This window comes from Dromiciops gliroides, chromosome 2 (assembly GCF_019393635.1).
Source record: "Dromiciops gliroides isolate mDroGli1 chromosome 2, mDroGli1.pri, whole genome shotgun sequence".
NCBI lineage: Eukaryota > Metazoa > Chordata > Mammalia > Microbiotheria > Microbiotheriidae > Dromiciops > Dromiciops gliroides.
The window spans coordinates 268108857-268133498 of record NC_057862.1 but is presented as its reverse complement, the minus strand read 5'-3'; the positions used below and the strand labels follow the sequence as shown (position 1 = coordinate 268133498).

Below are 24642 nucleotides of genomic sequence, written 5' to 3'. Positions count from 1 at the left end.
AACTTGCTTCAATTTTTTTTCAGTTATTATTGTTAATTGTATTTCCCTCCATCCTATTCCCTCCCCATGACATTTACTCTATTTTCTCTCTTCTTTCACCCTATCCCTCCTCAAAAGTGTTTTGCTTCTGACTGCCCCCTCCCCCAGTCTGCCCTCCCTTCTTTCACACCCCTCCATCCCCATCCCCTTCCCCTCTTACTTTCCTGCAGGGTAAGATAGATTACTATACCCAATTGAGTGTGTATGTCATTCCCTTTTTGAGCCAATTCTGATGAGAGTAAGGTTCACTCATTCCCCCTTACCTCCCCTATCTTCCCCTCCACTCCATAAGCTTTTTCTTGCTTCTTTTGTATGAGATGCTTTACTTCATTCCACCTCTCCCTTTCCCTTTCTCCCAGTGCATTCCTCTCACCCCTTAATTTTATTTTTTTAAAGCTATCCCTTCATAGTCAACTCACACCCATGCCTGCTGTCTAAATATACTCCATTCAGCTGCCCTAATAATGAGAAAGTTCTTGTGAGTCACAAGTATCATCTTCCTATGTAGGAATGTAAGCAGTTTAACCTTTTAATATCCTTTTATGGTTTCTTTTTCCTATTTACCTTTTTATGCTTCTTTAGGGTCTTGTGTTTGAAAGTCAAATATTCTATTCAGCTCAGGTCTTTTCATCATGAATGTCTGAAAGTCCTCTTTTTTGGGGGAGGGGTAGTAGGGCAATGAGGGTTAAGTGACTTGCCCAGGGTTACATAGCTAGTAAGTGTCAAGTCGGAGGCCGGATTTGAACTCAAGTACTCCTGAATCCTGGGCCCTTGCTTTATCCACTGTGCCACCTAGCTGCCCCCCCAAAGTCCTCTTTTTCATTGAAGTCCCATTTTTCCTTAAAGATTATACTCAGTTTTGCTAGGTAGGTGATCCTTGTAATTCCAGTTCCTTTGACCTCCAGAATATCATATTCCAAGCCCTCTGATCCTTTAATGTAGAAGCTGCTAGATCTTGTGTTATCCTAACTGTGGTTCCACAGTATTTGAGTTGTTTCTTTCTGGCTGCTTGCAGTATTTTCTCCTTGACCTGAGAGCTCTGGAATTTGGTTATAATATTCCTGAAAGTTTTCATTTTGGGATCTCTCTTTCAGGAGGTGATCAGTGAATTCTTTTAATTTCTATTTTACCTTCTGGTTCTAGAATATCAGGACAATTTTCCCTGACAATCTCTTGGAAGATGATGTCTAGGCTCTTGTTTTGATCATGGCTTATCTCTCCTGGATCTATTTTCTGGGTCAGTTTTTTTCCAAAGGAATATTTTACATTGCCTTCTATTTTTTCATTCTTTTGGTTTTGCTTTATTGTTTCTTGGTTTCTCATAAAGTCATTCGCTTCCATTTGCTCAATCCTGATTTTTAAGCAATGATTTTCTTCAGAGAGCTTTTGTACCTCCTTTTCCATTCAGCCAATTTGGCTTTTCAAGCTGTTGACTTTTTTTTCCATGATTTTCTTGCATCACTCTCATTTCTCTTTCCATTTTTTCCTCTACCTCTCTTACTTTTTGAGCGCCTCTATGGCCTGAGACCAATTCATATTTTTCTTGGAAGGTCTAGATACAGGAGCCTTGACTTTGTTATCTTCTGAGGGTGCATTTTGATCTTCCATAATGCTGGGGTCAGCGTTTTTTCTGTTTGCTCATTTTCCAGCTTATTTCTTCATTTTTAACTTCTTTAAATGGGGCACTGCTTCCAGGGTAGAGGAAGCACTGTCCCTAGCTTTAGAAGTTTTGTGCAGCTGTTTTCAGAGATACTTCTAGGAATTTGTAAGTCTCTAGTTCCTCCAAGGTGGTACGATTCAAGGAGAGGCATGTTCACCACTCCCCTGTCCTGTGCTCTGGTCTGGAAGCAACCACAGGCCTGCTTCTTTGCCCTCCAACCCGGAATAGAATCCTACTGCACTTTGGCTGCAAATTTCGTTGCACCTGTACCCCCCCTTCCCTGCCTGGGCTGCTGCCCAAGACCACTACCCGGACCTGAACACGAGCAAAACAACAGAGTCCTACGGGTCTTTGCCCGTGCATAGGGCTACATTCCACCCACTCCACCCCCAGAACTCCCCAAAAGACCTTTCCTGCTGACCTTCCAAGTTGTCTTTGGCTGGAAAATTATTTCACCCTGTCCCTTTGTGGGTTCTGCTGCTCCAGGAATTGTCTTATGGCTTTATTTGGATGGGTCTTGGGGAGAGCTCAGGGAAGTCACTGCCTTTCCTCAGCCATCTTGGTTTCCACCCCCACCCCCCCAAATAGATAAAATAGAAGCAACATACATGGGGAATATGAACTGCGTAATAGTCTTCTGTGAAGTGGTACCGTGATTGGCATAGTGGGAGGAATGGGAAAATAAGTATTTTATTAGCATTTGTAATTCATAGCTTATAATTTAAATGTTATTATGTCTAGAACAGAAGTTCAATTAATTGTAAGCCTCAAAGAAGAAACAAAATTGATTTTAATTTTAGATTATGATTTTTGTTGGGGGGGGAAGGTGAAGGAGCGGGAACTAGACTTGTGATTTCTTTGGTGTTGGGAAGTCTGTCTCTGCTGCTCAGCAACTTGGAGTGATTGAGACTTGTCCTAAGGATTCTGGGTGGTGATTGATTTCTTTGGAGGCCTACAAAACCAGTGTGTGTCATAGTCAGGACTTGAACTCTGGTTTTCCTGGGTTGAGCTGTCCTGATTGATAAAGGAGTAAAAATTCACTCTATCAGATCTCAGACATCATGTTTCTTCATATTTCATCCATTCTGCTATCACCTTTGGTTTCATTTATGATCTTACTTGATATATGCACTATTGCTATCCTTATGGTCATACCTGGATCCAACCTTTTTTACTCTCATGGGAGAATTAGTCCATTCAATTTTGAAACTTGATAACTTGGTGCTGATTGGTCCTGTTTGGTGAATGAATTGAGTAAGTGAAAATTTATTTAACCCACCACATATAACTAATGATATTTCAAATGTCATTTACCCTGGGCATCTCTATAGGTGCCCTGACTCTCACTCTCTGTCTGTCTTCCCCTCTAGCCCCCATCTTCCTGCCCTCATGATAGCAATAAAATCATTTGCTCCTAGAAAGGATATGATAATTTCCACTTATTAACAGTCCTCAGACCAAAACTGCATTCTTTGGGTATCACTCCTTTTATGTGTTGTCTTCCTACTGTTAGAATGTAAGCTCCTTGAGAAAGGAGTGTCTCTTTTTTGTATATTTAGTACCAGCTCCTAGCATGGTGCTTAGTATATAATAGATGCTGCTTAATACATACTTATTTGTTTCTTTCTGACTAGTTTTGTAGCTATAGTTTACTGATTCCTAGATGGTCTCAATCTTGTTGAATTTGTGACTTATAATGTTATAGCAGATATGATCAAGTTCTGATTATAAATGGTTGGCTTTATTGTAGATATAAACTATAAGTTTGGGGGGAAGAAAAGCTGAATTGTTAAAGTTTAGACTTATCTGTCTCTAATTTTGCCCCAGAGGTGGCATGGTATATATTATTAAAATGAATCCTGGGTAATTTCTTTCTTTTTTTTAATTGCAGTGATTTTTTTGAACGAACTATTCTGTGTAATAGTCTTGTGTGGAGCTGTGCTGTGACTGGCAAACCTGGACTCACCTATCAGGAGGCTCTCGAATCAGAGAAAAAAGCAAGACAGAATCTTCAGAGTTTTCCAGAACCACTAATTATTCCAGTTTTATACTTGACTACCCTTACCCATCGCTCAAGACTGCATGAAATTTGTGATGATATCTTCGTTTATGTCAAGGATCGTTATTTTGTTGGAGAACTTGTTGAAGTAGTTAGGAACAATGGTGCAAGGTAAAGCATTTTGGATGTAAATATTTCTAAATTGTATATTTTCTGTTTATTACATAATATGCTTGGTGTTCTAGCTCATAATGGGCATTTACTAAATGCTTATTTCTTATTTGCACATTTCTTGGGTCAAGCGTTTTCTTCATCTGTAAGGCTAATGTGACTTTGGGGATTCTTTTTTCCTTATCTGTTTTATGAATTTGCTTAACTTTGAATTAAATTTGCCTTAATAAATGTAGAAATCTTGAATTTCATAGGGACGTTTTTCAGTTTGTCTAAAACATTGTTAAAAAGGTTGGTTTTCTGTTTGTTTGTTTTTGTGGGGCATTGAGGGTTAAGTCATTTGTCCAGGGTCACATAGATAGTAAGTTTAAGTGTCTGAGGCTAGATTTGAACTCGGGTCCTCCTGAATCCAGGGCTGGCGCTTTATCCACTGTGCCACCTAGCCTGCCCCAAGCAAGGTTTTTTAAAAAGAGAAAATTATTTGATAAACTGTAGTAGTATTAATAGCTAACATTTAAATAGCCCTTTTAGATTTACAAAGCTCCTTGCCATGTATTCTTTGTGGGGGGGGGGCAATTGGGGTTACGTGACTCGCCGCCCAGGGTCACACAGCTAGTAAGTGTTAAGTGTCTGAGGCTGGATTTGAACTCCTGTCCTCCCGACTCCAGGGCTGGTGCTCTATCCACAGTACTACCTAGTTGCCCCTAATAGGTGATGTGTTTCTTTTTTCTTTTCTTTTTTTTTTTTTTTTTGCCATGCATTCTTACTTGATCCTCACAACAACTCTGTGAGATAGGTGCTGTTGTTATCATCCCTATAATATAGGTGAAAATTGGAGCTGAGATTAAATGACTTGCATAGTCAAGTATCTGAGGCTCCATTTGAACTTGGGCCTTCCTTACTCCCAAATCTATTTTCACTGGATCACCTCAGTTAATGACTGATTTGCTTCTGTACTAATTAGAAATTTGCCAACCAAAAAAGTTTGTAATCACTGCATAGTGGCTTTTATGACTTTTTGGGGAGGGTAGGGGAGCAATGAGGGTTAAGTTACTTGCCCAGGGTCACACAGCTAGTAAATGTCAAGTGTCTGAGGCCAGATTTTTTTTTGTTGTTGTTTTGTTTTTTTGGCAGGGCAGTGAGGGTTAAGTGACTTGCCCAGGGTCACACAGCTAGTAAGTGTCCAGTGTCTGAGGCCAGATTTGAACTCAGGTCCTCCTGAAATCCAGGACCGGTGCTTTGTCCATTCCACTGTACCACCTAGCTGCCCCTGACTTTTAAGGCTTTTTTAAAAAATTAAAGAAATGGTGAAGTGTACTTATATCTATGAAATTAATTTACAGCTTTTTTGCTTCTTTAACAAACACTTATTGAGTATCTGCTCTATGTGTCATAATATGTGTTAGGAGCAACCCTTGGAATTTTTTCCTGTTGAAGAACAACCATATTTTTAAAAGCTTGACATTTTAGTGAAATGAATGGTTCAGTTGTGAAGCTTAATTTTTAATTTATAAGGAATATCCTTATTATTAGTACTTTGTAGGGGGAAAAGTAATTTTCCTGAAATGAACTGAGTTTAAGTTCTAAAATGTTGTACCTAAATCTTAAGAAGCCTAGTAATGTTTATTTACATTATTATATTAATTACATAAAGCTTATTTTTAGGATTATAGTTTGTTGAGGGTGGTAAGTTGACTATTTATCTGGTAAAAATAAACTAAATAGCCTTATGTAAAAACCATTGGATTTTTATTTGTTCGTATCCCTTTAATTACTTAGATCCTTGTAGCAGAAAATTTGATTGAATAAACTTTCAAGATGATAAGGAAATCAGTAGTGTAGATAGTACTACTCTTTAGTTTTTGTTCTTCAATTTTCATCAGTCAATGATGTTCATGGGGTAAGGGAGGACCCAAGTTATTCTTTCTCTATGGTCAGTGATAGTAGATGGACTACAGTGCTTTTCAGAAATACTTTGTAAACATCATTTTGGTGACATCTAAATTATTTTGAGGGGTGATATTTCAATGAACTTGAGAAAACTCAAGATACTTAGTATCTTGGTTGGATATTATTTTCTGGATTTAGATCTTTTGATTAATATTTTAAAAATTGAAAATTTCAGAAATTCAAAAATCTCAAATATTGATTTAAAAATCAATTTAAAAACATAAGACTTAGGGGGCAGCTTGGTGGTACAATGGATAGAGTACCCGTCCTGGATTCAGGAGGACCTAAGTTCAAATCTGGTTTCAGACCTTTGACACTTACTAGCTGTGTGACCCTGGGCAAGTCACTTAACCCCAATTGCCTCACCAAAAAAAAAAGAATGCTTGATCATTCATTGGTTTAAAAGCACAGTTAAGGGGGCAGCTAGGTTGCGCAGTGGATAAAGCACTGGCCCTGGATTCAGGAGTACCTGAGTTCAAATCCAGTCTCAGACACTTGACACATACTAGCTGTGTGACCCTGGGCAAGTCATTTAACCCCCATTGCCACCAAAAAAAAAAAAAAAAGCACAGTTAACTTCAGCCATTGGACCTATTCCTAAGTTTCTCACATTAAAAAAAAAAATGGCCCAGGTGTTTTTAGGGACTCATTTTTACTCTGAAACTGTTTGGCCCTATTCTGAAGCAAAAGGAAATGGGTTTAAATGTGGAATTTGCTTTTGCTGGGACATTGTGCTATAAATAGCCTAGCTGAAGACTTAGTTGCTTGATAATTGATCTATGAAAAGGAGTTGGGAATGCAACATGAGAAGGTGATCTTGGGGTACTAAGACCAGGAGATAGACACAGAAATTAAGTTAAATTCAATAAGAATGTTAAGTACCCACCACGTATAAGACATTCACAAAGAAGGGCATCTTGTCTGATAGTGGTGAGCCTTTATGTTTCACATCTTGATAATAATCAAGGAGCTGTAGAGCAAAGTTCTTTTGTTAGAAAATTTCAAGAAATATAGTAGCATTTTGGCGTTGTATCATATACCTCATTGAGGAGAAGAAGATATTGTTTGGCTCCACTGAATCAAATACTTTTTTATAGTTAATAAAATATTTGATTCTTTTATTACTTCTTGTAGTGTATTTTGCAGTATTATTTGCTTTAAGCCCCAGAACATTTTAGAACTTTCTAAAATGGGATCCACAGAGAAAGAAGAATTAAACACAGCAAGAATTCCAAATGTCCAGACTCAACCCAATCCATAGAGCTGGTCCATTCAACGAGAAATGAACTGACCTAGAATTGAACCAGGAGGAAGAGAGTGGGCTAAATTGCATTTGGAAAATTGTGTAGTGCTTTTAATAACCCTAAACTTCTCTCTAAAAGAAAAAGCACCCTTTTTTTAATACTTGAAAATTTTTTTCCAATGATTAAACATTTTATTTTTTCTTCCACTCACCTACCTTGCACTCACTAGGAAAGAAGAAAGAACCTTTATATCTTGTAAGCCTAGTTAATCAAAACAGATTTTTATGTTGACCGTATCATATATGTCTCTTATTCTGAATATTAGTCCATAATCTTTATGTTATAAGGTGGGAAACATTCAGTTGTGATAAATCATGGTTCTTATATGTATTTTGAAAATAAGTTAAACTCTATGTATTTTGTACATTTTATAGTTATTTCCTGCCACTTTGCCATCCCTGAGGCTTTGTTTATAGCTATTTTGGAGTACTTTTCTTCAGCATTTTTTGTCTTTGCTTGTAGCAGTTTTTAAGTCATTTGGCTGGGGGGGGGGCGGGGTGTCTTTTTTGTTTGCTCATTCTTCAAGCTTCTCATTCTTCAAGCCTGTTTCCTAACTTTGGACTTTATGATAAGACTTGACTCTGCACTTCTGGAGTGAATGTCTTGAAGATTCTGTCCTCTTGTCCTCTTACTACGTTCCCAGCTCAAGCTGGGATCTTTACACTTTCTGTGTTCCCAAAGTGATGTGATCTGGGCAAGTCCACTCTGTGCCCTTCTAGTCTTAGTTCTGCAAGTTCTTGACTCTGGTTTGGGTCTGTCCTCTTGTCCTTGCTTGGGAGTTTCAGTAGATTGCTACTACTGCTTTGAAGTTCTTGAATTTTTGCTTAGATTTTTTTCACTGCAGTATTATTATTCTGCCTTGAGCAGGGGGCTAGAACTGAATCCATGATGTGCTCCTGGGTTTAGCTTCGGGAACTTGTTCCTTGCTCAGTACACATCGAGGGTCCTACTAGTGACAACTGCTCTGGAACTTCTCCATGACCTATCTATTCCATCTATGACCTAAAGGTAGGTTGTGAGGGACAAAGTTGCTGGATGGTACCTGTTCCTGTGTATTCTGCACTAGTTCAGGGATTCCCTGGTATCTTTGCCTGGCCTGGTGCTTCCTGCCCTACTGCCTTGTTGTTAAGTCCCTGGTGCTGGAATCATCTGTGTGGTGTGATGTCCCAACTCAGTCATCAGTATCTGCAGATCTTTGTCTCTTTAAGTCACCTTGAGCTGGAAAAATGATTTCTGCACCAGAATTTTGTCTCCTGTTTTTTTGTTTGTTTGTTCATTTTGTTTTTTTTGTTGGTGGTGGTTTTTTTTGCAGGGCAATGGGGCTTGAGTGACTTGCCCAAGGTCACACAGCTAGTAAGTGTCAAGTGTCTGAGGCCGGATTTGAACTCAGGAACTCCTGAATCCAGGGCCGGTGCTTTATCCACTGCACCACCTAGCCGCCCCTGTTCATTTGTTTTTTAGATTGTTCCTGGGGAGATTTGGTGGACAAGCCAGTCTATGCTTCCCTCTTGTCTTTTTCATATTTCTTTGGAATGTCTTTTTTCATATTTTTATTCTTTAAAAACTGCAGAATTAAAAAAAAAAAGAAACTGAATCACACATGTGTGACACATTGTACTGACACAGCTAACTAAAGGTGGGAAAAATAGCCTAATCATGCTTGAATCTGGTCAATCTTGGACTTTTTTTTTTTTTTTTTTGTGGGGCAGTGAGGGAGGGTTAAGTGACTTGCCCAGGGTCACATAGCTAGTATGTGTCAAGTGTTTAAGACCGAATTTGAACTCAGGTCCTCCTGAATCCAGGGATGTTGCTTTATCCATTGTGCCACCTAGCTGCCCCCAGACTCTGACTTCTTTAGTCAGCCTAGTGTTAGTAGAAGCACAAACCTCATGTCAATCACTGGCATAAAATGAAACTCTATCGGAGTTATTGTTTTTGCCTTAAATAGTTCACATACTATTCTACATTAAAGAAAGATGTTTTCTTTTGTACACCACCCCTACCCATAGCCCCTTGTCTCCTATATACATATATCAGGAGTGTTGGAAGAAGCATCAAGAATGAATTCTTAAGCAGTTGAATTGTAGATGATTCTAGTGACAGGAAAACAAGGCATATCTTAAGATACTGTTTTCTTTGTAGAGACTTATTCAAATTTGTTATTTTATTTTGTGCCAGGCAGTAAGGGTTAAGTGACTTGCCTAGGGTCACCCAGCTAGTAAGTGTCAAGTATCTGAGGCCGGATTTAAACTCAGGTACTCCTGAATCCAGGGCCAATGCTTTATCCACTGTGCCACCCAGCTGCCCCCTGTTATTATCTTAAAAAAAAAAAAAAAAGATTTTAGGGAAAGAGAATAAGACCTGTTTAGGTTGTTTGGGAAGATAATGGATAGGAAAGAAAAAGTAGTGCTATGCTCAGTGAATTTTGCTTCTCTGCCCAATAAACTTTGAGGGCAGACAGTGATTCTTTTTAAAAAATATTTATAGAACCTAGAACAGTGCCTGACAGAAACTGGCTTTGTGTTTTCTATATAATAATATCTATAGCTTGATATTTCTCCACAAAGGAAAAGGTTCCTATGATTGAGCAAGATAAAACAAAAATAATTGACAGGAAATTGAAACCCAAAATAAATGAGGAAATAGTCCAGAAACTCCTAGCTTACCTCAGTGAGCTGAAGAGTCCCCTAGTTAGATGAACTATGTTTCAAGGCATTGGAAAAAACTTCTATACACTTTTTGAACTGCTTTTAGTGATCTCGAAAGAATTACAGAAGTGGTATAGTGGAGTCAGTGAAGGACAAACAACCTGATTTTTTCAAAAAAGAGAAAATACAATAGATACTTAAATGGTTGGTGAACTTAAGATCAGTTATTAGTAACGATCTGGAATTTTTGTTTTATTTTTTAAAATGTCTTATTGGGTGCAGCTAGGTGGCGCCGTAGATAGAGCACTGGCCTTGGATTCAGAACGACCGGAGTTCAAATTTTGTCTTTATATCATAGTCATTTAGCCTCTATTCCAGAGTGAATTCTCCTTGTGACCAAAAAACCCCCAAATTCCTAACCAAAAATAAAAGTTGATAAAATGATTGAATTTAACAATTTACATATTCTTTCCAAGACTTTCATTGACTTTTCATCTTTCATCTTCCTTACAATTCGGCTTTGTTACCTTTTCATTTGGTATTCATTGTGCATATTCTCTTGGTTTTCATTTTGCTCTGCGTTACTTAATATAAATTGTCATATTTCTTTAGATTCCTCGGTTTTTGGCTTCTTGCTGCACAGTATTATTTTAATGCATGCATATGCCATAATTTGTTCAGCTCTTTGCTATTCATGGGCACCCACTCTACAAAGAATGCAGGTATGAATATTGAAGGTATAAATGCAGGTAGATATTAGATCATCTAGGTAGTACAAGGGATAGAATGTTGGATTTGTAGCCAAGAAGACCTGAATTCAAATTCCGTCTCAGTCCTTTACTAGATGTGTGACCTGTGGACGAGTCATTTAACCTCTTACCCTCGATTGTATTTCCTCATCTGTAAAATGGTGGTTAATTGCATCTATCTTATAGGGATGTTGTAAGGACTCAGTGAGAACATTTTAGTGAAGTGTTTTGTGAATCTTAAAGCACTATGTAACTGCTAGCTATTACTATTTATTATTTTGGTTTCTTTGTAGTATATGCCAAGTTGTAGACTTTGCTAGGTTAAAAGGTACGAACAGTTGAGTCACTTTTTTTTTTTTTCAGGGCAATGAGGGTTAAGTGACTTGCCCAGGGTCATACAGCTAGTAAGTGTCAAGTGTCTGAAGCCAGATTTGAACTCAGGTACTCCTGAATCCAGGGCCAGTGCTTTACCACTGCGCCATCTAGCTGCCCCATGTCACTTTTTTTTCATGTAATTTCAAAGTTCTGTTTAGAGTGGCTAAAATAATTTTACAGTTTCTCCATAAAACTGATTATTTAAATTTTTAAAAAGTAATTTAAAATAAAAACTTAATCATCAACATTAAACAATTTTTAAAAATAAGCAAAATTGGAGCAGCTGTGTGGCGCAGTGGAAAGCATCAGCCCTAGATTCAGGAGGACCTGAGTTCAAATCCGGCTTCAGACACTTGACACTTACTAGCTATGTGACCCTGGGCAAGTCACTTAACCCCCATTGCGCCCCCCCCCCCAAGAAGAAGCAAAATCTTAGACTAAACTCCTAATTAATTAAGGCAGAGTCAAAGGGATTAAGAAAAACAAAAACCAGTGTTGCCCTCTTTTGGGTCTAAAACAGAGTTTGAAAAGCTAGAACATTGTTGAATGAGGTGCTTAGAGTTAGGGGAGACCTTGGTTTGAGTTATATTGCAGTAGGCTTCTTTGAGTCTCACTTGTTTTGCCTGTAGAATAGATCTGTTTTCATTACTATAGGGATTTTTTCTTAGGTGAAGAAATTCCTACCAGTGCAAGTTGGTATCTTCTTGGCGCTTTGGAGGTTTGTCTATACCTCTTAAAGGTTAAGGGACTTGTCCAGAGGCAACACAGACAGTATCTCAGAGAAGGAACTGGAACCTAGATCTTTGAGATCAGGTCTCTAGCTATTCTATTTTATTCATAGAATATGGTTGATATTACTTATCTATCCTGGGGTTATTGTGGGAATCAAATCAGATAATATGTGAAAGATACTTTGCAAATTGTAAAGCTATATGAATGTCATCTGTTGTTTTCCACCACCACCACCACCACCACCCTCCCCCCCCCCAAAAGCTAGTGAGGTATTTTTTGGGGAGTTTTGTTGTTGTTTTTTGATGGGGAGAGAAAAATTTCTTTAGGCTTTTGATTTTGTTTTAATATTTCTTGTTCCTGGAGTCATTGAGTTCTAGTTGTTCCATTCTAATCTTCAGGAAAGCCTGCCATTTGAGTAAAGTTTTCTGCTTTATGCTCAAAGTTATTTATTCCCCTTCCATTTTTTTTTCCCTTCCAAAACTCCTATTTAATTAAAAAATTTTTTTCTTCATTTTATCCAGGTACTGTAATCTTTGTGGCCAGGCCTGTTTGGTCCCAACCTTAATTTCCTGGGCACCCGTCTCCGCCACTGCCCCAGAATCTCCACTCAGAACCTGCTAAGCTAAGTACTAAGACAGTACTATTGAGCATTGGTTCTGTGTTTGTGCTGATTTGGGGCCTGGGGGGGGGATCCCTCTTATTGTCAGTAAGGCTCTCTTTCTGTGCCATACTGGTTGAATACATTGACTTTTTCTTTTTAAACTTGGTCATTTTTTGATCCACTGCCCATTTTGGATCTTTGTAGAAGTGTGTGTGTGGAAGAACTGAGCTCCTCCAAGTGTTCGTTTTAACTGGAACTGGAAGATGTTTTCAAGTTACTTGAGGACAGGAACACTTATTTTACCATCCTTTAGTGCCCCACTCTACTTATTTCCAATAAATTAGCAGGGCATCAGATAGTTTTTATCTTATATATAAGAATACTGGAAGAGAAATATGGATTAGATGCTAACAGAGTTAAGTAGGTTGAAAGCATAAAAATATGTTGTAGTAGCTAGACTGAAAATCAGACTTAGGTTTGGATACTAAAGTAGACCCACCAACTGTGTTCCTCTTCCCATCTCCCTCCTTTCCCTTTTCTAACTCTTATTAGAATTTAAAGTCCTTGAGGTTAGGAATTGTCACTGCTGCTTGTGCATGCATTCTAGCACTGAACATAGTACTTTACCTTGAGTTGGTCACTTAATCTCTCAACCTCACATTCTTTATCTCTAAAAATAAGTATCATAATGACTGCAGCATTTCAGTGTTATGAGGATCAAGAGATTGTGTGTGTGTGTGTGTGTGTGTGTGTGTGTGTGTGTGTGTAGTGCCTTATAATCCTATGTGTGCTTATAATTTTTTAGTTATTGATCACTGGTTGAATAATAGGACCTAAAGTTTATGAGTAACCTATCGTATTAATCCAAATCTATGTCATGTGACATGGGGGGGGGAAGACCTCCATTTAGTTTAGTGCACAGTGAAAAATTTCACAAAATACTGTGTATAAAAAATGTATATACTGGTGAAAGTTTTTTTTCCCCATACTCTTCCAAATATATAAGTAAGTATATCAGAGGTGTTAGAAATTTAAGTCATTTAGTTAAATGTTCATTGTTGATTAAAAGATCCATGAAAACATATTTAGATACAATATTTTTCAGTTGTTTGCTTGTGATTATTACCTAAACTGACAATACATTTCTTCATTTGTGTAATTAGTTGCTTCATTCGCCCGTTGTTTCTGTAACTTGATGCCCATAAAGTGTTTCAACATAAACTAAAATCAAATGAGTTTCAAAATACATTGTTATATTTCAGATTACAGTGTAAAATATTGGAAACTATCTCTCCATCACATCTCAATGGGATTGCTAATGGACATATCAGCAGTACAGATGGAGAAACAATTATCATCAGTGATAGTGATGAATCGGAAACACACAATGGTTCACCACAAAATGGGTAAATTAAGATTTTTATTAAAATTTATATAAAACCAAAGTAGGCAAATGTTTCATTGTATGAAATTGTTCTTTATTTTAAAGAAAAACTTGGCATTCTAGCCAGTCAAACAGTATGTTTAGTAGATTCATTGGTGTTTAAATTTTAAAACTGATTTTTTTTTTTTTTTTTTTGCGGGGCAATGGGGGTTAAGTGACTTGCCCAGGGTCACACAGCTAGTAAGTGTCAAGTGTCTGAGGCTGGATTTGAACTCAGGTATTCCTGAATCCAGGGCCAGCGCTTTAACCACTGCGCCATCTAGCTGCCCCCCAAAACTGATATTTAAATGGTAAAAAACTAACAAAATTATCAAAATAGTTTACAAGAAGAAACATTTCTTGCTCAAGAGATAATTTATCTGATAATTTATAATTTTTCAGTTATCAGTTACATATGTTGACTAAATAATATGGTTTTATTTTTCCTTGTAAATTTGTTTACTTATGACCTGACTTATGAGCTAGCTATTCTGGTGTTTTTGTGAAGTGCCTGTTTTGAATATATAGGAAAAAATAATTTCATATAAACAGGAAAGCTCTGTCACTGTAATAGTTCATTATGGTGAGATTCTCTTTTTTTGTCTGCCCATTATCCCATTATGCCTCCTTCCTAACTTTGGACTTTATGTTTAGGTTGGTCTCTGCGACCCTTCTGGAGGAAAGTTGTGGGCCAGTCTCATTGCTGTTTTTTTTTGATTTATTGAGTGTTGTGTTATTCCAGGATCTCAGGGTTAGGCTGGGGACCTGCAAACTTTCAGTGTTCTCATAAGGAGAAAGTCTGATTACACCCGCCTATAGCACTTGAGCTCTACAAGTTCCTTACCTCGGTCAAGGAGTACAGAACTCTTCTCAATAATGTATTAAATTAATAATAGAAAATAGAATTGGCAACAGAATTGCCAAGGAAACCATTTAAATTGTAAGAGTAATTAAGATATCAAAAAAACCAAAGTTATGGTGCCTAGGTTTAAGAACTTCTGACCTAAAGTATAAAGTGAAAACTTAAGGCACTGAAGGCTCTTCATAATTAAAGTCCTAAAATAATTCTCTGGTGCCTATTCAATGTTATTTGTCACAACACTGTACATATCTCAGTTCCTGAAAATCAGCAACCCCCAATATCCTTATTGTTTTCTGCATATTCAAGTCCTACATATTTTTCAAATATCAGCTAAAATCCTACCTCCTTCTTTATGCTTCTCTGTGCGTAGCAGCTGGAAATGATATTTCTCTTCTAGAGTCCCTATACCTCTTTTTTTTTTTTTTTTTGGTGAGGCAGTTGGGGTTAAGTGACTTGCCCAGGGTCACACAGCTAGTAAGTGTTAAGTGTCTGAGGCTGGATTTGAACTCAGGTACTCCTGACTCCAGGACCGGTTGCTCTATCCACTGGGCCACCTAGCTACCCCGTCCCTATAGCTCTTAAAAATAAACAAAAAATCTTTCCATGTGTCTATTTTCACTCAAACAAAAAAATAAAATTCCTAAGATTAAGGATTGTGTTTTTTCTTTCCATGTTTCTTAACTAGCACAGTCCCTTGGAGTAGTTATTGTTTTTCTGATAATTAGTGGTCCCCAAAACAATTCTAAGGACCTTGGCTTTACTAAAAAGGTTTTTGAAATCAAGTGGAATAAGCTGTTAGAGGTTTCTAATTATAAATTTCCAAACAAACATATTTTGAATATCCTATTTGTTCTTTTCAGGAAGAAAAAATCCACAGTTGATCCCTCATTGGTCAAGTACAAGGTGCAACCCATTAAAAAGGAATTATATGAACCAGTTGTAGTTAAAGCATCTCAAATAAGGTAAACTCAGTTCCTGAAGTACAGTAAAGCTGGAATGAAGTGTGTGTGTGTGTGTGTGTGTGTGTGTGTGTGTGTGTGTGTGTGTTTTGGGGTGGGGGTGGGGTGTCTTTATATATGTCAGGTGAACTATGATGTAGAACACAGTTGAATTCTTTAAGCCCTTTGACTTGGATCAACAAATGGCACAAACTAAGAATGGAATCTGTCAGAATTCCTTACTTCCATGAAATAATGCAGTGTTCAGTGAATAATTCCTAAAAATGCAGTGGTGTCCATGAATATTTTTTATCTTTTGAAAGAAGTTGACAATGGAAATAAAATAGTGTTTTTTACAAATACAACTTTGAAACCTTATCAGAATGTGTCAGAGGGTACTTTCTGCCACCAGGTGAGTTTGGTAACCTCTTTTAAATAGAATGTTAGAATGGTAAATAAATTGTTAGAATACACAGTTAAAGGGTACATTTTACAGTATGCCTGGTAATCTTTAGAAAGGAAAGTACTAATTTTCCTATTAATGAATCCACTAGTTAGTGAATATAGACACCTGTCTTGTATTTGATATGATACAGACTACCTAAAATTACCTGGTTTATTTTACATAAAATTAGCAGTTCTTTCTGGGTGTAATTCATATTGTTAAATATTAAACTAGATTTTAGGGTTTTTTAACTTGTAATTTATTATTAGCAATTTAAGAACTGGATTAGTATTTTAACTGATCAGTATTTCAAACTGAATGACAGAAATATTTAGAAACAATTGTTATTCCCAACATTCCTAGATTTCTAAAAAGATTTCTAATTCTTTTTTATTTGTGGGCTGATGGTGACAAAACGCTTGAAAGGTATTTGGTTAATTTTAGAAATGAATTTTACATTGATAATATTTGGTTTTGGAAAATTTACTGGCTAACCTGACCTTTTGTTTCATGGGTTGGATGGAAAAATCTTCCAGGTTCTTTGTTCCTATTTGTGGATGACATTATATTGATTACATCAAGCCCTGAGTGTTGCAGAGCCTTATAGAAGAGATTGTTAATTAGGACAGTGGTTTGGCCTGTCTGTAATCCACTGCACAGTGACCAAGTGAATGAAGAATGTCAGTTGCTCAGATTTTAACTTCTTTTTTTATACCTTTTGCAGCAATAAAAGTCTCTCTTTTTAATGCTAACATTTGACTGTTTTTATGTGGCATCAGGACCTAGAATACCATTGTTTTCAGAGAACCAAAGATAAATATCATATAGAAGAATAATGGACAGGCTCAGGATGGTTACAAGCAGGCTGTAACATATAAGGAACTCCAAAAAAAGAACTGGAGTAAAAGATGCCATCAAGGAATTGTATGACAGGGAGGGAAAAAATCTGCCTATTCACATGAGATGAGCAATAAGTATTGAGTGATTCAGAGGTAATCTTTAGGTGTCAAAGGAAACAAGGAATGCTTCTAGCATATTGAGTGGACTCCCTAGGGTGGAACTTTTGGAGGAACAAGGACAAGAGTTATATAGTATGGGAAGAAATGGAAGGATTTATAATACTATATTATTAGAGAAAGGATATAAAATTAGCTCACATAACTTTTTAAATGAGTATACATTCCATTCAAATGAAAATATGAGTGAATAGATAAGAAAACAAAATCCCACATTCTGTTCTTTACAAGAAACAGTTGAAAAACAACAATGTGAACATAATGAGTTGGAACAGAATTTACTGTGCAGTTGAATTTTTTAAAAAAGGAGTCCAAATAAATATTCATAATAGAAAAAGGAACAAACAAGGAAATTACATTAAACTGAAAGGTATTGTAGACAACAAACTGGTATCAATATTCATCTTTCATGCTCCATAGCATCTAAATTAGGAAAAGGAAAAATTAACAGCTTTAAGAAAATATAGACAGTAATATAACAGTGGCAGGAAATTTCAATATCCCTTTCTTGGTTTTGGATAAATCTAAATGAAAGATAAACAGCAAAGTGGAATTACAGAAATGACTAAATTGCTGGAAAACCCAGAACTAAAAGATTTACTGTCTTCTAAATGAAATTGCTAAAGAATCTATTTATCGATCCAACCATGCTGGAGATCAATTTGGAACTGTGTCCAAAAGGCTATAGAACTGTGTATACCCTTTGATCCAGCAATACCATGATAGGTTTATGTCCCAAAGACATCCCTAAAAAGAGAAAAAGACCTATTTATACAAAAATACTTATAGCAGCTCTTTTTGTGGTGGCTAAGAATTGGAAATCATAGGAATGCCCATCAATTGGGGAATGGCTTAACGAACTGTGATATATGATGGTGATGGAATATTATTGTGCTGTAAGAAATAACAAGCAGGATGATTTCAGAAAAGCCCAGAAAGACTTGTATGAACTGATGCATAGTGAAATGAGCAGAACCAAGAGAACATTGTACGCAGACAGCAATATTGTTTGCTGAAGAACTGTGAATGACTTGACTATTATCAACAATACAATGATCTAAGATAATCCCAAAGGACTATTGATGAAACACACTATCCACCTCCAAAGAAAGAACTGATATTGATGGAATAGACTGAAGCATGCTATTCTTCACTTTTTTTTTCTTTTTTATCAAGTTTTCTTGTACACAGTGACAAATATGGTAATATTTTACATAATCATACATGCATAACCCATATCTGATTGTTTGCCGCCTTGGTAAGAGGTATGGGGAGGGAGGGGAAGAGGGATAAAAATTGGAACCCCAAACTATAAATAGAAACATTTAATACATTTTTTAAAAATCTATTTCTTAGCCCCATAGCAAATGTTTACAAAAATTGACCATGTATTAGGGTACAGAGATCCTGAAAACAAATTTTAAGAAGACAAAAATAACCAGCACATTTTTTAAAGACCATAACCCTCCCAAAACAGCCATCAGTTCATGGAGCACAAACCAAAGACTAAAATGGAAACTTAACAGTATAGTCCTAAATATTGAGTGAATGAAAGTACAAAACACAATGAATAGACATGTGAAAAACATAGTAATGATAAAGCAATATACAGAAATTTCTGAAATGCAATTAAAACTGTTCTTGGGGTGGAAAATCACACCCCTATAAACATACATTAATAAAATAGAAAAAAAGAGGAGTATGAATTCAATATGCATTTAAAAAATTAGAAAGTTAACATACATATCTAAAAGTACAGAAGAAGGAATATTTAAAATTAAGGTAGAAATAAATAAATTAGAAAGTAAAGATTTAAATTAAAAACTAGTTCTTGGGGGAGGGGGGGTAGAGCCAAGATAGTGGACGAAAGGCTGTAACTTTTGAAGCTCCCAACACAATCTGTCCACGTACCTCAAAAAAATGCCATAAGATGATTCCTGGAGCAGCAAAACCCACAAAATAACAGAGATCATTTTCCAGCCAAAGATTGCTTAAAAGGGTGGCAGGAAAGGTCTGCGGTACTGGGCTGAGAGTAGAGCATAGCCGTACTGCGCAGATCTAGCCCCAGGCAGACTGTGCCTCCAGAGCCTCGGAATCATCAGTGTCATCGGCTACTTCTGGGACTCGGCTCACGAACCGATGAGGGGGTCCAGTGTTTGGCCAGGGGGAGATAGCAGGGGTCTTTGTTGGAGCTGAGGCTGAGTGCTCTTGTGTTGGCAGGAAGCTACCTGGAGTGGAGTGGCCCAGTGGGGGAGGGGCACAGGCACACCAAACTTTCAATCACAGAGAATCAGGTTTTTGCTTCTGGGTTAAAGAGCAAGCAGGCCCGGGTAGTCTGAGAACAAGGCTCCCATTAAATTGTACCACCTGGGACCCCCTGAAACTTGGGACAGAGTGTCCTGGAAGCAGTGCCCCAATTTAAGGAGTTAAGGGCCAAGAGATAGGCTGGGATAATGAGCAGTCAGAAAAAGATTTGGATCATTAAAAGTTTCTTTGGTGACAAGGTAGATCAAAATACACCCTCAGAAGAAGATGGCAAAGTCAAAGCTCCTACATCCAAAGGTTCTAAGAAAAATGTGAATTGGTCTCAGGCCATAGAAGCACTCAGAAAGGACCTTGAAGATAAAATAAGAGAGGTAGAGGAAAAAATGGAAAGAGAAATGAGAGTGAGGCAGGAGGGTCATGAAAAAGAAGTCAACAGCTTGAAAAACCAAATTGGCCAAATGGAAAAGGAGGTACAAAAGCTGTCTGAGGAATCATTTCTTAAGAATTAGGATTGAGCAAATGGGAGCTAGTGACTTTATGAGAAACCAAGACACAATAAAGCAAATCCAAATGAATTAAAAAATAGAGGAAAATTTGAAAAATCTCCTTGGAAAAAGAGCTGACCTGGAAAATAGGGCCAGGAGAGATCATTTGAAAATTATTGGTCTACCTGAAAACCATGATCAAGGAAAGAGCTTAGACACCATCTTCCAAGATATTCTCAGGAAAAATTGCCTGACTACCAGAAAACCATGATCAAAAAAAGAGCTTGGACATCATCTTCCAAGAAATTGTCAGGTAAAATTGCCCTGATATTCTAGAAGCAGAAGGAAAATAGAAATTGAAAGAATCCACCAGTCACCTCCAGAAAGAGATCCCAAAATGAAAACTTCCAGGAATATTATGGCCAAATTGCAGAGCTTTCAGGTCAAGGGATGCTTGCAATAGCAAGCAGTCAGAAAGAAACAATTCAAGTACTGTGGAGCCACAGTCAGGATAACATAAGATCTGGCAGCTTCTAAATTAGAGGATTGGAGGGTTTGGAAAAAGATATTCCAGTGGGCAAAGGAACTAGGATTACAACCAAGAATCACCTACCCAGCAAAGTTGAGTATAATCTTTCAGGGGGAAAAAATGAGACTTCAATGAAAAAGAGGACTTTCAGGCATTTGTGATGAAAAGACCTAAACTGAATGGAAAATTTGACTTTCAAATATAAGACCCTAGAGAAACATAAAAAGATAAAAAAGAAAAAGAAATCATGAGGGATGTTAAAAGGTCAAACTGTTAAAACTCATAAGAACTCTCTCAGTATTAGGGGAACTGAAAGGAATATACTTAGAGGGCACAGGTGGGAATTGAATACAAAGGAATGATATCTGTAAAGCATTTATTTTTTGTTTATCCCCCTCGCCCCGTGCCTTTTTTGTGGGGCAGGCAGGGTAGCTTATGTCGGGGCTGGATTTGGGCTCAGGGCCTCCTGGGTCCAGGGCTGGTGCCTTGTCCACTGTGTCACTTAGCTACCACATGATGACATCTTTAAAATAAAATTAAGGGGTGAGAGGAATGCACTGGGAGAATGAGAAAGGGAGAGGTGAAATGGGTAAAGTAGCTCACATAAAAGAAACAAGAAAAAGCTTATAGAGTGGAGGGGAAGGTGAGGAAGGAGCTTGGAAGTGAATGAGCCTTATTCTCATCAGAATTGGCTCAAAGAAGGAATAACATATACACTCAAATGGGTATAGTAATATATCTTGCCCTGCCAGAAAGTGGGAGGGATAAGGGGGGAGAGGTAAAGGAAAGGAGGGTAGATTGGGGGAGGGGCAGTAAAAAGCAAAACACTTTTGAGGAGGGATAGGGTGAAAGAAGCTAGAAAATAGACTAAGTATCAAGGGGAGGGAATAGGATGGAGGGTAATACAGTTAGCAATAGTAACTGTGAAAGAAGTGATGAGCTGCATGCTATCAGAAGGACTTAAGAAAAATGCAGTCCATCTACAGAGAAAGAACTGATAGTATCTGAATACACATTGAAATGTAATTTTTTTTGTTAGTTCTTTCTAAAATTACTTTATCTGTTTTCTTTCATAATCTGACTAATATGGAGATGTTTCGCATGACTGCACATGTATAGCTTATATTGAATTGATTTATTTCAAAAGTTTTAAATCAATGTGAAAATTTGTTTTTACATGTAACTTGGGGAAAATTCTAAATAAATTTATTTTTATTAAAAAAATAATAGAAAAACTAGTTATTTGAAAAATAATGACATTTATAATCCTTTAGCCAATTTGGTTAAAAAGAAGAGAGGAGGAAAATAAAATCAAGGTGATATCACAACAACCAGAAGAAATAAAAAGAATTATCTGTTATGCTATCAAATCTGAGTATACAAAAGAAATAAAATACCTCTAGGTGGTGCAGTGGATAGAGAGAGCACCAGCCCTGGAGTCAGGAGTACCTGAGTTCAAATCTGGCCTCAGACACTTAACACTTAATAGCTGTGTGACCCTGGGCAAGTCACTTAACCCCAATTGCCTCACTAAAAAAAAAAAAAATTCACTGAAGAGAAGCAGTCCTTAAAAGCAGAATTGGCCAAATGGAAAGAAGGGAATAGAGGGCTTGGGATATGATATCCTGGATGGCAAAGGAGGTAGGATTACAGCCAAATATCACCTACTCAGCAAAATTGAGTATAATACCTTAGGGGGAAAAGTAGAAATTTAATGAAATAGAGGGTTTTCAAGCATTCCTAATGAAAAGACCAGAGCTGAATAGAAAAATTGACATTGAACAAACACAAACTCAAGCATAAAAAGTTAAACAGTTTTCATAAGGGACTAAATAAAGTTAAACTTCCTTTATGGGAAGATACTTGTAACTCCTAAAACTTTATCACTATTAGGGTGGTAGAAGATTGACCATGATGGGGAAAAAAAAATAAGAGGTAAGAAGGGATGCAGTGGAGAAGGACAGGGAGAGGAATAATGTGGAAAATTATCTAATGAAAAAGAGGTGCACAAGGAAGATCTTTTATAGTGGGGAAATGGGGGTGGGGTAGGGAATGGTGGGCAGTGCTTGAACCTCACTTTTTTTTTTTTTGGTGGGGCAAGGACTGTTAAGTGACTTGTCCAGGGTCACACAGCTAGTAAGTGTCAAATATCTGAGGCCAGATTTGAACTCAGGTCCTTCAGAATCCAGGGCCAGTGCATTATCCACTGTGCCACCTAGCTGGCCCCATTGAACCTCACTTTCATTTGAAATAGTTCATAGAGGAAATAACATACACAATCAGTTGGATGTAGAAATTTGTCTTGTCTAAGGGAAATAGGAGGGGAAAAGGATAAGAAAAGTGGTGTGGCTGATAGAAGGGAAGGTGGATTGAAGGAGGCACTGGTTAAAAGCAAAACATACTTCTGAGGGGGGACAGGGTAAAGAGAGAAAATAGAATGGAAGGATCAATCATTTTTCAATTTCAATCATTTTTCAGTTATGTGTGACTCTTTGTGACCCCATTTGGGGTTTTCTTGGCAAAGATCTGAAGTGGTTTGCCATTTCCTTTTCCAGGTCATTTAAATGAGGAAACCAGAGTTAAATTATTTGCCCCAAGGTCATATTGCTAGTAAGTGTCTAAGGATGCATTTGAACTCATTAACATGAATCTTCCTGATTCCAAGCCCAGTGCTCTATTCACAGTTAATCATAAATGTGAATGAAATGAACTTAACCTACAAAATAAAAGTGGATATCAAAATGGATTAGGGGCCAGGATTCAACAGTGTGTTAATTATGAGAAAGATACTTGAAACACATACACTGGTCAAAATAAGGGGCTGGACAAAATCTATAACGCTTCAATTGATATTAAAAAGGCAGGGGTAGCCATCATGATCTCAGACAAAGCAAATTCAAAAGTATACCTAATTAAAAGAGTTAATCAGGGAAACCATTTTGTTAAAGGTAATATAGACAATAAAGTAATAGTTGATACTTGACATATTTTCACCAAGTGGCAGCACAAATTCTAGAAGGAAAAGTTGGAGAAAAAAACGAGTAAAATTATACTATTATGGAACCTTACCTTCCCCTCTCAGAACTAAATAAATCTGACCATAAAATAAAAGAGGAACAAGTTAAGGAAATGAATAGAATTTTAGAAAAGTGAAATGATAATTATCTCTGGAGAAAATTGAATAGAAATAGAAAGGAGTATACCTTTTTCTCAGTGGTACATGGAACCTTGACAAAAATTAACCGTGTATATTAGTGCATTAAAAACTTTGCAGCTAAATACAGAAAAGCAGAAATATTAAATGCATTCTTTTTAGACCATAATGCAGTAATAATTAAATTTAGTCAAGGGCTGTGGAACCATTAAAAATTAATTGAAAATGAGTGAGTCAAAAAAGAAACGTAAGAAACAAAAATCTCATTAAAGAGAATGGCTGTGAGACAACATACCAAAATTTATAACATACAACCAAAGAAGCACTTAGGGGAAAATTTATCTTTAAACGCTTTTTCATCAATAAAATAGAAAAAAACCCAGATAATCTAATTGGGCATGCAATTAAAAAAAACACCTAGAAATATTGCAAATTTACAATCCTCAATTAAAAACCAATTTGGAAGTTCCCTAAATCAAAGGTGAGATTAATAAAAGGGAAAGTACCAAAAAAAAAATTGAATAAAAATTTAAAAAAGAATAAATAAAATTTGGAGTTATTTTCATGGAAAAAAACAAAAACAAAACCCCAAACCTGACAGTACAGATAAACAACTGGTTAATTCTATTTTTCTTTTTTTTTATGAGGCTGGCAAGGGTCACACAGCTAGTAAGTGTTAAGTGTCTAAGGCCGGATTTGAACGCAGGTCCTCCTGACTCCAGGGCCGGTACTCTATCCACCTAGCTGCCCCTGGTTAATTTGATTTTTTTTGTTTTGTCATTTTTCTAGCAACAAACATTTATTTTATTTTCCAGTTACATGTAAGGGTAGTTTTCAACATTCATTTTCATAAGATTTAGAGTTCCAAATTTTTCTCCCTTCTTCCCTCCCTTTCCTCCCCCTCCACAAGATCGCAATCAGGTTATATATGTACAATCCACAAATGTTCTTTCTTTTTGGCAGCTTGCAATATTTTCTCCAGAGCTGAGAGCTCTAGAATTTGGCTATAATATTCCTAGGAGTTTTCCTTTTGGGATCTCTTTCTGGAGGTAGATTCTTTCAATTTCTATTTTAGCTGCTTCTTCTAGAATTTCAGGGCAGTTTTTCCTGAGAATATCTTGGAAGATGGTGTCTAAGCTATTTCCTTGATCATGGTTTTCAGGTAGACCAATAATTTTCAAATGATCTCTCCTGGACCTATTTTCCAGGTCAGCAAGTTTTTCCCAGAATATATTTCACATTGCCCTCTATTTTTTTATTCATTTGGATTTGCTTTACTGTGTCTTGGTTTCTCATA

At 36.9% G+C, this 24642-nt stretch overlaps 1 protein-coding gene across 3 annotated transcripts in view; it reads left to right on the top strand.

Moving 5' to 3' along the window:
- Nucleotides 1–24642, top strand: part of BAZ1A (bromodomain adjacent to zinc finger domain 1A) — a 209331-nt gene that overhangs the window by 105888 nt on the left and 78801 nt on the right. For all 3 annotated transcript variants that reach the window (XM_043984698.1, XM_043984696.1, XM_043984697.1), the window contains exons 3-5: nt 3591–3869; nt 13491–13634; nt 15374–15475. In XM_043984698.1, coding sequence (XP_043840633.1) covers nt 3591–3869; nt 13491–13634; nt 15374–15475 — 525 coding nt within the window. The remainder of the gene's footprint in view (nt 1–3590; nt 3870–13490; nt 13635–15373; nt 15476–24642) is intronic.